Here is a 14,391-nt window from a genome sequence, read left to right as displayed (position 1 = left end):
TTTGACGGAATATTCAACCTAGCGTTGAAAAATCTCAGCCCGAGGGTCCACTCGCTGCTGGCTGCCATCCTCAACAGATGCTTGGAGCTGCACTACTTTCCAAGCATCTGGAAGGTGGCAAAAATCATCCCGATCCGCAAACCTGGGAAAGACCCTTCACTACCGTCAAGCTACAGACCGATTAGCCTGCTCTCAGCGCTGAGCAAGCTGTTCGAAAAATTGATCCTCAGCCGACTAAACAAGTTTGTGGAGGAACATGACATTCTTCTTCCGGAACAGTTCGGGTTCCGCAAGGGGCATTCCACCAATCATCAGCTAGTGCGGGTGATGAATAACATCCGAAGTAACAAAGCTGTATCCAAGTCCACAGCCATGGCCTTGTTAGACGTCGAAAAGGCGTTTGACAATGTCTGGCACGACGGACTTATATACAAGCTTTGTAACTCCAACTTTCCACCATACCTTGTGAAAATCACCCGTAACTATCTCCAGCAAAGGTCGTTCAGGGTGTCGTTGAATAGTTCCCTTTCGGGACAATTTCCGATCCCAGCAGGTGTTCCGCAAGGGAGTCTGCTGGGACCACTGCTTTACAGCATCTACACGTCGGACATCCCTCCTCTAGGAGACGGTTGCGTGTTCTTTCTGTTCGCAGATGACACCGCGATAGTCGTCAAGGGTAGGATGCCTCGTGAAATTACGAACAAGCTCCAACGATGCCTTGACACCTTTACTGATTATGCCACCACGTGGAAAATCAAAATCAACGCCTCGAAAACCCAAGCGATCATGTTCCTTCACAGACAATCACCAAAACTTAAACCGTCTCCCTCCTGTACCGTAATAATGGATGGTACAAGGGTCGAGTGGTCCACTGATGTTACTTATCTCGGGATGTTGTTCGATGAGAAGCTCCTGTTCCGCTCGCACATAGAGAAAACCCTAGTTAAGTGCTCCGCCTTGGTTAGGTGTTTGTATCCGCTCATTTGCCGCAGATCCCGCCTCTCAAGGCAAAACAAACTGGCTGTTTACAAACAGATCATAGCCCCCGCGATCTTCTATGCCGAACCGGTGTGGGAATCGTGCGCTCAGACCCACAGGAACAAAATCCAGGTTGCACAGAATAGAGTGTTGAGGATGATCCTAGATCGTCCATTCGACACAAGAATAGCAGACCTCCATCAAGAGGCAGAAATTCCCAAAGTAGATTCCAAAATTGATGATATGACAACTAAATTTATTCAAAAATGCAATCTTTCTGAACATGCTTTAATAAGCAATTTGTACATAGTAGGTTAAGTGTATATAGTAGAGTAGGTTAGTTTTAAGTAGTTTCTCTTCAAATTCTAAAAACAAAACAAACCAATCCCACCAAGGTGGTCGACCGTGTACTAAGTCTAGGACTAATTCTGTAAAACAAATTTTGAATTTTGCCCATACCTAAAGATGAAGAAAGCAATTAAATCACTTAGTAAAAAAAAAATTATATGGTAATCGTCCAAGTTAAACTGAAATAAAGATCATTTAAACTAACTAAACTAACAACTGAGGTTACCTAAACTTATGTATTCTAGAAATACATTTTTGTGTATCAGTAACAGGTATTTAATAAAGAGAAGGAGTTTATTCCAATCTGTTTACTTGTTTTGATATTTGAACAATCCAGAAGCCTGCATTTGTATTTTGATGGGGTTTTTCAGGAATCAAATGGTTTTGGCCCTCAGGAGGTAGAATTTCCCTCTGAGTATAAAAAAAAAGCCAGTTAATAAAATTAGTTTTCCTCAGGTGGTGATAATCTCACTGAGGTTCGCTTATCAATCCCTCAGGTGGAGAACATTTCCTACTGAGTTTTAAATCCACTAACTCAACATTATCGAGGTATTAAAGCATGCTAAAAGTCTAAATCATGGTCTACAGAACCCTCATAAAACCAAAACTGTTACTTGGGTACTGTCACTCTACGTAATCTACGGCAATCTACTTTAAATCATATTACATGACGCTTCACAAACTGATTTTTCAGTTACTACAATGACAGAAGGTAACCTGGCAGTTTTATCAAGAATTTAAAGCGTTCTTCAAGATCAAATCATGGTCCACAAGACCATGATAAAAACAAAATTATGAGAAACCAGATAAATGAAGTATATTCCAAAACATCTTGCCGTCCACGAAGTTGGCGCTTCTGCTAGTTACGCTAATGTATGCAGTCAGGAGATGTGAGATCAAAGCCCAGTACACGGTAATCCATTGAGAATCATTTCATCAACTGCCGTTTGAGATGTCCCCTAATTCCCCCTAATTCTGTGTACCCAAATAAATTCAAAAGAATACAATCTTATCCAGCGTTCTCGTTGAGAAAAAGATCGACCACCGAGCACAAGCAAAATATTTGAACCACAAACAATAAACTGAGGATATCATGGGTCAACGGTCAAACGAAACGAATATAGCCGTGGTCATGGGGCGGAAAATATGGTATTTTTACACATTAGGTTTGCTCCTTGCAAAAATGGCTAAAGTGGCTGTGACTATAAATAAAGCTCCCGTTAGGCAGGGAAGCCATCACTCTCGTCCGGAACATAGGTATACTTATGTTTGCTTACGTTGGGATGTTGTTTTGTTACGATCCTAGCGCCTCAAGCATGTACCTATTTACCGAAAAGAAAGGGGAAGATGACATAGAGCAGCCCAGAAAGAAAAAAGATTTTCCTGCTGATTCTATGGTGATTTTTCTTCGCTTTTGCCTTGACGGACGCTCGGTGGCTTGTGCGAAAAGAAGCTTTTGGCTCATTTTGTTTTGCGTCGGTTTGTGTGCCGAGGAGACGACGACGGCTCAGTTTGCCCCCTGAGGTATAATTAACTTCGTTTTCTCGTAATCCGCTTACATCTAATTTTGTCTGAGAGGATCATAAATTGTGGTAATTGTGTATGAGTTTTCATTGGACAGTTTACCCGGTGGTAGCTCTGCGCCCTAATGGAGGAGATACTCCAGAAGCAGATACTGGATGTCTTATCCTCAACCAATAGCACCAGCTAGTTGCGGCATTGGATGTTCAAAAGGGATCAATTTACTTTAAAAGCAGCTGTTAATTTGTCTGATCGAGCTCGGAAAATGGTTAACCTTATGCGAAAGTAAGTTTTTGAACTGATGTTTTTCAACCAAAGGTAATTAGGTCCTCATCAATTACTTTATCTATCCTTCACACTTATTAAATTCATATGTGTCGTTTATAAGTCGAGCCTTATGAAATTCTCGAGATGAAAATCATTTTCATCAGAGAGTTTGTCTCAGGGATGCTTTATGTTTCAGGACATATTTCAATAAACACTTAATAAATAACGCTAAGTATTTGCGAATTCAAAAAATATGAAACATCCTATCACAGTTAAAATTAAAACGTTTAACAATCACGTTTAAACAGTTACACGGAATACGTAGATTCAAGTATAAGATCTTCTACAATAAGAATGAATTAAGTGGCATGGCTTACATGTATCATACAAATGTGTTGATTTCCGATCGATTTTCCCAGATATTTCTCAAAAGACAGATCTTAATCCATCATCCCAGGGGATGTTGCAATCTGCGAAAAAAAAAACCGACGTATCTAAATAATTCAAATCCCTACTGTCCAATCAACAGTTGCCTTCCATTTCTGCACATTGACACGTCGTCCTTTATCACAAATTAACTAAATTACCCAAACAGCCGCCTCAGATTTGGCACCAAAAGCCGACACCGAATGTACGTCCACTTCACATTTTTGGACGCAAAAAAAAAGAGGCCTGCTGCCGAAAACTGCGCCTTCGTTCTTCGTTGCCGGCTGTCCGTCCACTTGGATACACAAAGTCATCCATCAAGCCATGTTGTGTTAGGCGTTTTGAAAATCCTTCGTTTGTCAGCCTCCACCCGGGAAACCATCACGCCCAAACTTGACAACGTGATTGACACGTCACCGACAACTCCTAATTGAAAGGGAAACGGAACCAAAAAGACGGAAACAGCACCTTCCAACGACGACGACGACGACGACGACGACAGCGAGAAATGGGCAATCATGGTACTCACTTGAAGAAGTAGGTTCCGTTTTCGTAGCCGAAAAAAGGCACCGTGTACGTCAGCATCCAAATGTTACCGCCACCGCAGTCGTAGTACGGCTTGGACCACCGACCATCCTCGTACTTCACCGACAGGATCTCGTCCGACTGGCGAATGGTGTTGTTCGTGTAGATGTGGAATGCTGCCGGTCCCGATCATGTGATGTCATAAAATGAGATAAGAAGAACAAAATGGTATAAGCATAATTGGGTTAGTTCAGTTTTAGTCCTGTTGATTTGCTAGTGCAACAGGATCTCGATTTTGGCAACACAGCGACTTCAGCGTTGCCAAAAACGAGATCTTTTTCAACAAGTCACAATTGAGTGGAATAATGACATAACATTGAGAATAAATACTCCCCACGTGTGTTAACTGCTGTAAAGTTATTCAAAAAGTACAATTTAAATTTTTATCTTGCCAAATTGAAGCATGTCAAATTATCGATCCTATCGTTACGCGCCGAATACCAGACGGGCGGTTAATTATTACATCTTCCTCACAACATATTGAATAGCTAAGTATGGAGATTCTGAACGATACTAAAGGATCATGATAAAACATACGTACTATTTTGAGCTTAATAGGCAGTGACAATCAATGTTGAGGAGTGTCCTGATTTATATAATAAGCATAGCCAAAACTACACACTAAGAAATAACTAATTTTACACGCGACGGAATCAATCTTTGACCAAAAGGATCAGACGTTAACAATTATTTCATGTAAAATTAAGTGCTCCGAGACTGAAAAATTCGTAACTCGACGAAAAGTACGTTAAATTGAGTTTAATTCTAAGTCAAAATTGACGCTCGTATATGTCAGTCTCAGAGCACCTACATTTACATGATTTTTTCTAAGTGTGTAAGATGTTCGGTTGAGGATGGGATGCGATCTTTGCTGATAAGAAATAAACCATCATCGGTAGTATAGAAATGGGGACTACTGCATCCTATTCCTTTATGCATTTACTGGTAAGAATTTTACCAACTATTTATTGGTATGATTTTCATAGGAAATATGTCTATATATTTGTTTTTTTTTTTCTCGGAATCTTATGAAAATTGTTTGCATTGTTTGGCGCAAAATCGTGCAGAACCTCTTCCATCGAAAACGCAAGAGAACTCCGTCTAAACGCACTGGAACTTCCATTGGCAGCACTCAAAATCTCCCCCGTAATCGCTCTGAACCCTCTCTGCAGTTAATATGTAGAAACTATGTCTAAGCTCCTTGGAATTTTTGCCAGTAACATAAAAAATCCGCACCGAAATGGTGCGATATTTTCTCCACCGTGAGCACGCAAAAACTTCATCGAATCTCCCTGCAACCTTCCTCTGTAGCAATGAAAAACTCCAACGTAATCGTGCAGAAGCTTCCTCCGAAACTTCAACTGCCAAAATTGAAAACCTTCAACGAAGTCGCGCAAAATTTGCTCAGTCAAAATTCCGTGGAACATTCGTAAGAAGCATTGGAATTTTTCACCGGAATCTTTCGGAATCCCCTTCATCGAAAACACGAGAAAATGCCATAGAAATTTCCTAAACCTTCATTGACAGCACCGAAAATTTCCACCAAAATCGAGCGGAGCTTCTCCGCCGTGAACGTGAGAAAACTCCGGCGACACTCCCTGGAACCTCCAGTGGCAGAATTGGAAACATCCACCGAAATCGTTTAGAACCTCCTCCACTGAGAACGCGAGAAAACTCCGTTGCAATTCCCTGAAACCTCCGCTTGCAGCTTCAGAAATCTCCACCAAAATCGTGTGGAACCTCGTTGCAGAGCCATGCGAAACCTCCTGTGCCGAGAAGACAAGATAAATCCGTTAAAACTTCACCGAAATCGCACGGCAAGCAAGAAAACACCATTGATATTCCCTGGAACTTCCCTCAGCAGCATCGGTAATCATCAATGAAACCGTGCGGCACCTTATTTACCGATAATGTGAGAAAGCTCTGTCGAATCTATTTGGAATTTCCGTTACTTACTTACTTTTCCTGATCCGACGTCCCTCAGGATTGCACCTGCGTCACAATGTTACGCCAACTATCTCGGTTCGTGGCTGCTTGTCTCCAATTTCTTCCAACCGTTCCACCCTTCCTAGATCTCGCCGAATTCGAGGCAAACACCATTTTTGCGGGATTGTTATCCGGCATTCTTACAACGTGTCCCACCCATCGCACCCGTCCAGCTTTCGGGACTTTGTGGATACTGGGTTCGCTATAGAGTTGCGCCAGCTAGTGATTCATCCTTCTCCTTCATACACCGTTCTCACATACCCCGCCAAAGATGGTCCTAAGCACTCGTCGTTCGAAAACACCCAGTACTTGCCGGTCCTTCTCGAGCATCGTCCATGTCTCGTGCCTGTAGAGAACTACCGGGTTTATCAGTGTCATGTTCATGGTACATTTAGTACATGGGTGACGTTTACCCGACCTCAAGGTCTTGTCGAGTCCGTAGTAAGCATGACTTCCGGCAATTATGAATAATTTCAGCCTGGTGTATTGCTCCGCCACGGCAAGAAACGTTCTTCCGACACGTCGTTAGCGAAGCAGATGAACTGGCTGGACTTATTGAAGATCGTGCCCCGCATGTTAAAACCCGCACGTTTCATAACACCTTCTAGCGCATTGTTGAACAGGAGGCAGAAAAGACCATCGTCTTGTCGATGTCCTTTGCGAGTATTAAACGGGTCCGATAGCGTACCCGATATCTTCACGCAGCATTGTACACCATCCATTGTAGCTCTGATCAGTCTGGTCAGCTTCCCGGGAAAACCGTTCTCGTCCATAATCTTCCATAGCTCTTCACGATCAATAGTAGCATCAGCTGTTAAGGAAGCAACCTCTATCAGTAAGCAGCCCTATTTTTATTTCACGCAGTGTGCTTGAGGTGTTCACTTTATTATTACCGTTACTATCATTAGTGTATAAAACTAACTCTAAATACAAAACATGTTGTTCTTTTGCTCTCTTTAAATAATTATTGTTTCGTGAGTTTCTTGTGTCCATCCGAAAACCATTTCATCAGCGGCCTTGAAAACGATGAATAGGTGGTGCGTAGGGACTTGATATACACGACACTTTTGGAGGATCTGCCGCAACATAAAGATTCGGGCCGTTGCCGATCGCCAGTCCACAAAACCGGTTTGATAACTTCCCACAAATTTGCTAGCTAGTGGTGATAGACGGCGAAAGATGATCTGGGAAAGCACTTTGTAGGCCGCGTTGAGAATAGTGATCGCTCGATAATTTTCACATTCTAGCTTGTCGCCTTTATTATATTTTTGGGCATATTACTCCCTCCTTCCACTCCTGCGGTAGCTGTTCTGTATCCCAGATCCTGACTATGAGTCGCTGCAGACAAGTGGCCAACTTATCCGGGCCCATTTTAATAAGTTCTGCTCCGATACCATCTTTACCAGCTGCTTTGTTGTTCTTAAGCTGTCGGATAGCATCCTTAAGTTCACCTATCGTGGGAGCTGGCATGTCCTCCTCATCCGCTGTACCAATGAAGCCATTCCTCCTGCTGCCTTTGTCCTCTGCCTCTGCGCCATTCAGATGTTCATCGTAGTGCTACTTCCACCTTTCAAACACCTCACGTTCGTTCTTCAAGATACCCCCTTCCTTATCCCAACACATTTCGGCTCGCGGCACAAAGCTTTTGCGGGATGCGTTGAGTTTCTCGATGAATTTGCGCGTTTCGTGAGAACGATACAGCTGCTGCATTTCCTCGCACTCCAGCTCTTCCAGCTCCAGCCAGCGCTTCTTTTCTCGGAAAAGTTGGTTTTGCTTTCTTCGCTTCTGCTTGTATCGCTCCACATTTTGACGGATTTCTTGGTGCAGCATCCTCGCCCGCGCTGCGTTCTTCTCGTCCAAAATCGTCTGACACTCCTCGTCGAACCAATCGTTCCGTCGATTCCGCTCCACAAACCCAATGGCACCTTCAGTAGCGCCGTTAATAGCTGCTTTTACGTTGTTCCAGCAGTCCTCAAGAGGGGCTTCGGTGAGCTCACCTTCATCCGGCATCGCTGCTGCAAGGCATTGCGCGTAATCATTTGCAACTTCGGGCAGCTTCAGTCACTCCAGATTGTACCGTGGTGGGCGACGGTACCGAATGTTGTTGGCAACGGACAGTTTTTGGCGCAGCTAAGCCATTAGAAGGTAGTGGTCCGAATCGATGTTTCATGACGTCAATAATGTCCGAGAAGTGCCTTCCGTCGATCAAAATGTGGTCGATTTGCGATTCTGTCTGCTGTGGTGATCTCCAGGTTTACCGATATGGGAAGCTATGCTGGAAGTTGGTACTACGTATGGCCATGTTCTTAGAGGTGGTGAAATCGATGAGTCTGAGGCCGTTGGCGTTCGTTAGGTGGTGAGCGCTGAACTTTCCTATAACCGGTCTGAATTCCTCCTCCTGGCCGACCTGAGCGATTTTGACATCATGGCTTGAGCAGCTGTCGTATTCCCGTTCCAAATGTGCGTAAAAAGCGTCTATATCGTCATGGTCACTTGCTAAGTGAGGACTGTGTACGTTGATTATGCTGACATAGAAGAAACGGCCTTTGATTCTCAACCAGCACATTCCGCTATCGATTGGCCACCAACCAATCACTCGCTTCTGCATTTCGCCCATTACGATGAAAGCTGTACCCAGCTCATGTGTATTGCCGTAACTCTGGTAGATGTAATAACCATGTCTATACGTATGTACCGACGATCCCTTCCAGCAAACCTCCTGCAGCGCTACAATGTCGAACTTACGGACCTTCAATAAATCGGAAAGAGTGCGGGTACTTCTCAAGAAATTGAGAGACTTGTAGTTCCATGTTCCGAGTTTCCAATTGTGGTGGCCTGGGTCTATGCCGATTGTTCCGGTCCTACATTACTTGCTTGATAAACTTTAGTTTTTTACGGCTGGCTTGTAGGGCCTGCATCAACCCCCATTATCTCGCCGTAGGACCATCGTCCACAGCGCTGTTTAAAGTCCAACGCTGGCACCAGGACGATGTTGATCATCCGCTACTAACATGGAGAACAGACGCCGTTTTGAGTTGCACCTCCATGGTGAACAGACGCTCGAAGACAGCACTCTCCGGAGAGAGGAGTCCCTCCTTCCCTGTCAGCATACGACCAAGGTCTCACCGGAGCTGGTTACTCGATCTTTCCTATGGTTACTCGTACCCCAGCCGGCTCCACGGGGAAGTAGGGTTAGGAGTGACAGGAAAAGAGGCTAAGTAACCACGCCCACAGAGGTGTTGGGGTCTATTTTATACATGCAGATATGCGAAGTATCGATGATACGCATTGTCCAGCCGTTTACCAGTCTTGGAACTTTCGTTGGCAGTATATAAATTCCTACCGTAATCATGCGGAACGCCCTGCGCCGAGAACGCGAGAATTCTCCGTATCAACTTACTGGAATTTCCATTTTCAGCACAATTAATCACAACCGAAATCGTGCAGGACCCCGTTTTCAGAGACCGCGAGAAAATTCCGTCAAAACTTTCTGGAATTTTCGTTGGCAGCATCCAAACTCTTCACTGGAATCGTGCAGAACCTCCCTGCCCAAGTAACATTGCAAATTTTATCATGGTTTTAAAGCATGTCACAAGTCCAAATCATAGTCTGCAGAACCCTCATAAAACCCCATTTGCTACTTGGGTTGGAACCTCCGTTGGCTATATTGGAAAATGTGGCTTCGTTTTTCAAAATCTTAAAGCCGTGGCGCATTCAAGGAAAATATTGTTTTATTGGTTTTAGTGCTAGGTAGTCAATGACTACCCGCGACTATGATTTATTGAAAAATATCGAACACGCCATTTTGAAAAATCAGACGTTATTCAAAATTGCTGAATTCCTGCACAAACTTGCTTCATTGTTCCTAATGAACAGCTATGCGAAGTTTCATGAGTGGTAAAATCTAAAATTTGTAAATTTTATCGCTATTGACAGAAACCATTTTAAATTAAGTTCTAAAAAGATAATTCGTAGATTCCTATGCTTCTCGGTTCCATTTAATTCCTGTTTTCCAGCATATGTATCAAATGTATTCAAGGGTTGTTCATAAACCACGTAGACCGATTTAAAGAGATTTTAGACCCCCCCCCCCATTTGGAAATTTGTTTGACACTTGCCATCTCCCCCTTAAGTGTCTGCGTAGCTTATGAACAGCCCCTTATGCGGTTTTGCAAATAAATGATTCAATTGAGGAATAAAATCAAAATGATGCTGTATGGCATCAATGGTCAATCTGTTTATAACAACTTTGTTCTCAATATGTAAAAAATTTTAATCCTATTCATTTTTAAACCCGTTCTATTTTGGCACGGCTCACATTCGAACCGTGTCAAAATCGAATGCATACTGAGCTCTCTACATACAGACTTATTGAGCAAAAACAACACTTCTCGATGAACAACTGTTAATCGTAATCTTATCCCAATAATGGTGGAAAGTGTGGTTAAACTTTCAGAAACACCCTGTTATACATTATTTCCCATAAATTTAACCCAACTGGCATCAAGATAACGAATGCGTTACACTTATAAATTAATGCCCAATTTCTTAAACAGTGTTCAACCCTAATATATTATCTACATTAAATGTTTTGCTAAGACCTTGCTTACCAACCGCCCATGAATGAAGCAATATTCGGATTTTAAATGTTTACGAGACCGTTATTTATGAACACAGGCGTGCGCAAGGGGGGGCCAGGGGGGGCCATGGCCCCCCCAAATGATTTGTGTTTCATACCTTATGCGCCCTCCTGATGCTCCTCATGCTAACCTTTACTGTTAACGCCCTCTTATTGTTTTCATACACATTATAAAAAAATCAAAAGTCCATAAACATAACACACACCTTTCTTGTGATGTATCAGCAAGGTGAACAAAAAAAATCTAAGTTCTCTGAGACAGCCGCCGTAGGCAATCATGAAGTGTTTAACAAAATTGTAAGATTAGTTTAAATGCCTCCACACAAAACGATCTTTAAAAACTTGATTTATTTTCTAATTGTTAAGCAAAAGCAAATTCGACGGAGGAATTAAAAAAGATGATTTTATTTTTAAATTACAACAAGCAACAGGGGGCGCTAGGAGTATCTAATTTAAAATTAATTTGTTTTTACTTCGATGATACTCATGTCATAAAACAGCAAGGCGTTTGGAAAATAAGGAATTTGAAAGTGTGATTCAACAGGTGGGCACCAGGGGTATTTGATTAAATTTTATATATTTTTTTACTTTGATGACATTCATGCTTCTGGATGCTGTTAGAATGTTTAATAAAATTAGAATAGTTTGTTTGCGCTAGGGGTCTTTAGTTGAGTTTGATTTAATTTTTAATTTTTGTTTCCTGAAATTGGAATTGTTGGTTTGTATCAGGGGGCGGTAGGGGTCCTTAATTGAATTTAATTTTTTGTGTTTATTTTGATGATGAGCATGCTCGTGGAGGGCGTTTGAAAAATGGGGAAATTGGATGTGTGATTTCAACTATCTCTGCTGTAACAGAGGGCGCTAGGGGTCTTTAATTGAATTTGATTTTAAATATTTTTTTCTTCTATATTTTTTTTTCTGGAAGGCGTTTTGATTTTTTCATTAAATATAAATGGTTTGCATTATGGGACGCTAAGAGTATTTATTTTTATTTCTTTTTAATGATACTAATGCAAATTAAAGACGTTTGCGATGTTTGAGAAAATTTGAATTTTTGCTTTTAATTTCCTTGAAGCAAAAGGGGCGCTAGGGGTCTTTAGTTGAGTTTGATTTTATTTTTTAATTTTTGTTTCCTGAAATTGGAATTGTTGGTTTGTATCAGGGGGCGGTAGGGGTCTTTAATTGAATTTAATTTTTTGTGTTTATTTTGATGATGAGCATGCTCGTGGAGGGCGTTTGAAAAATGGGGAAATTGGATGTGTGATTTCAACTATCTATGCTGTAACAGAGGGCGCTAGGGGTCTTTAATTGAATTTGATTTTAAATATTTTTTTCTTCTATATATATATTTTTTTTCTGGAAGGCGTTTTGATTTTTTCATTAAATATAAATGGTTTGCATTATGGGACGCTAAGAGTATTTATTTTTATTTCTTTTTAATGATACTAATGCAAATTAAAGACGTTTGCGATGTTTGGGAAAATTTGAATTTTTGCTTTTAATTTCCTTGAAGCAAAAGGGGCGCTAGGGGTCTTTAGTTGAGTTTGATTTTATTTTTTAATTTTTGTTTCCTGAAATTGGAATTGTTGGTTTGTATCAGGGGGCGGTAGGGGTCTTTAATTGAATTTAATTTTTTGTGTTTATTTTGATGATGAGCATGCTCGTGGAGGGCGTTTGAAAAATGGGGAAATTGGATGTGTGATTTCAACTATCTCTGCTGTAACAGAGGGCGCTAGGGGTCTTTAATTGAATTTGATTTTAAATATTTTTTTCTTCTATATTTTTTTTCTGGAAGGCGTTTTGATTTTTTCATTAAATATAAATGGTTTGCATTATGGGACGCTAAGAGTATTTATTTTTATTTCTTTTTAATGATACTAATGCAAATTAAAGACGTTTGCGATGTTTGAGAAAATTTGAATTTTTGCTTTTAATTTCCTTGAAGCAAAAGGGGCGCTAGGGGTCTTTAGTTGAGTTTGATTTTATTTTTTAATTTTTGTTTCCTGAAATTGGAATTGTTGGTTTGTATCAGGGGGCGGTAGGGGTCTTTAATTGAATTTAATTTTTTGTGTTTATTTTGATGATGAGCATGCTCGTGGAGGGCGTTTGAAAAATGGGGAAATTGGATGTGTGATTTCAACTATCTCTGCTGTAACAGAGGGCGCTAGGGGTCTTTAATTGAATTTGATTTTAAATATTTTTTTCTTCTATATATATTTTTTTTTTTCTGGAAGGCGTTTTGATTTTTTCATTAAATATAAATGGTTTGCATTATGGGACGCTAAGAGTATTTATTTTTATTTCTTTTTAATGATACTTATGCAAATTAAAGACGTTTGCGATGTTTGAGAAAATTTGAATTTTTGCTTTTAATTTCCTTGAAGCAAAAGGGGCGCTAGGGGTCTTTAGTTGAGTTTGATTTTATTTTTTAATTTTTGTTTCCTGAAATTGGAATTGTTGGTTTGTATCAGGGGGCGGTAGGGGTCTTTAATTGAATTTAATTTTTTGTGTTTATTTTGATGATGAGCATGCTCGTGGAGGGCGTTTGAAAAATGGGGAAATTGGATGTGTGATTTCAACTATCTCTGCTGTAACAGAGGGCGCTAGGGGTCTTTAATTGAATTTGATTTTAAATATTTTTTTCTTCTATATATATATTTTTTTTCTGGAAGGCGTTTTGATTTTTTCATTAAATATAAATGGTTTGCATTATGGGACGCTAAGAGTATTTATTTTTATTTCTTTTTAATGATACTAATGCAAATTAAAGACGTTTGTGATGTATGAGAAAATTTGAATTTTTGCTTTTAATTTCCTTGAAGCAAAAGGGGCGCTAGGGGTCTTTAGTTGAGTTTGATTTTATTTTTTAATTTTTGTTTCCTGAAATTGGAATTGTTGGTTTGTATCAGGGGGCGGTAGGGGTCTTTAATTGAATTTAATTTTTTGTGTTTATTTTGATGATGAGCATGCTCGTGGAGGGCGTTTGAAAAATGGGGAAATTGGATGTGTGATTTCAACTATCTCTGCTGTAACAGAGGGCGCTAGGGGTCTTTAATTGAATTTGATTTTAAATATTTTTTTCTTCTATATATATATTTTTTTTCTGGAAGGCGTTTTGATTTTTTCATTAAATATAAATGGTTTGCATTATGGGACGCTAAGAGTATTTATTTTTATTTCTTTTTAATGATACTAATGCAAATTAAAGACGTTTGCGATGTTTGGGAAAATTTGAATTTTTGCTTTTAATCTCCTTGAAGCAAAAGGGGCGCTAGGGGTCTTTAGTTGAGTTTGATTTTATTTTTTAATTTTTGTTTCCTGAAATTGGAATTGTTGGTTTGTATCAGGGGGCGGTAGGGGTCTTTAATTGAATTTAATTTTTTGTGTTTATTTTGATGATGAGCATGCTCGTGGAGGGCGTTTGAAAAATGGGGAAATTGGATGTGTGATTTCAACTATCTCTGCTGTAACAGAGGGCGCTAGGGGTCTTTAATTGAATTTGATTTTAAATATTTTTTTCTTCTATATTTTTTTTCTGGAAGGCGTTTTGATTTTTTCATTAAATATAAATGGTTTGCATTATGGGACGCTAAGAGTATTTATTTTTATTTCTTTTTAATGATACTAATGCAAATTAAAGA

General features: G+C 40.3%; 1 protein-coding gene across 1 annotated transcript in view; it reads right to left on the bottom strand.

Moving 5' to 3' along the window:
• Window positions 1-14,391, bottom strand: part of LOC135700600 (uncharacterized) — a 521,944-nt gene that overhangs the window by 211,649 nt on the left and 295,904 nt on the right. Inside the window, exon 4 of the mRNA XM_065221136.1 lies at window positions 4,070-4,241. Coding sequence (XP_065077208.1) covers window positions 4,070-4,241 — 172 coding nt within the window. The remainder of the gene's footprint in view (window positions 1-4,069; window positions 4,242-14,391) is intronic.

The sequence above is a fragment of the Ochlerotatus camptorhynchus genome, unplaced genomic scaffold (assembly GCF_037179485.1).
Source record: "Ochlerotatus camptorhynchus isolate MF236.1 unplaced genomic scaffold, CSIRO-AGI_Acam_v1.1 ptg000139l, whole genome shotgun sequence".
NCBI lineage: Eukaryota > Metazoa > Arthropoda > Insecta > Diptera > Culicidae > Ochlerotatus > Ochlerotatus camptorhynchus.
Note: the sequence above shows the minus strand (reverse complement) of the source record. Positions and strands in the feature narration are given on the sequence as shown.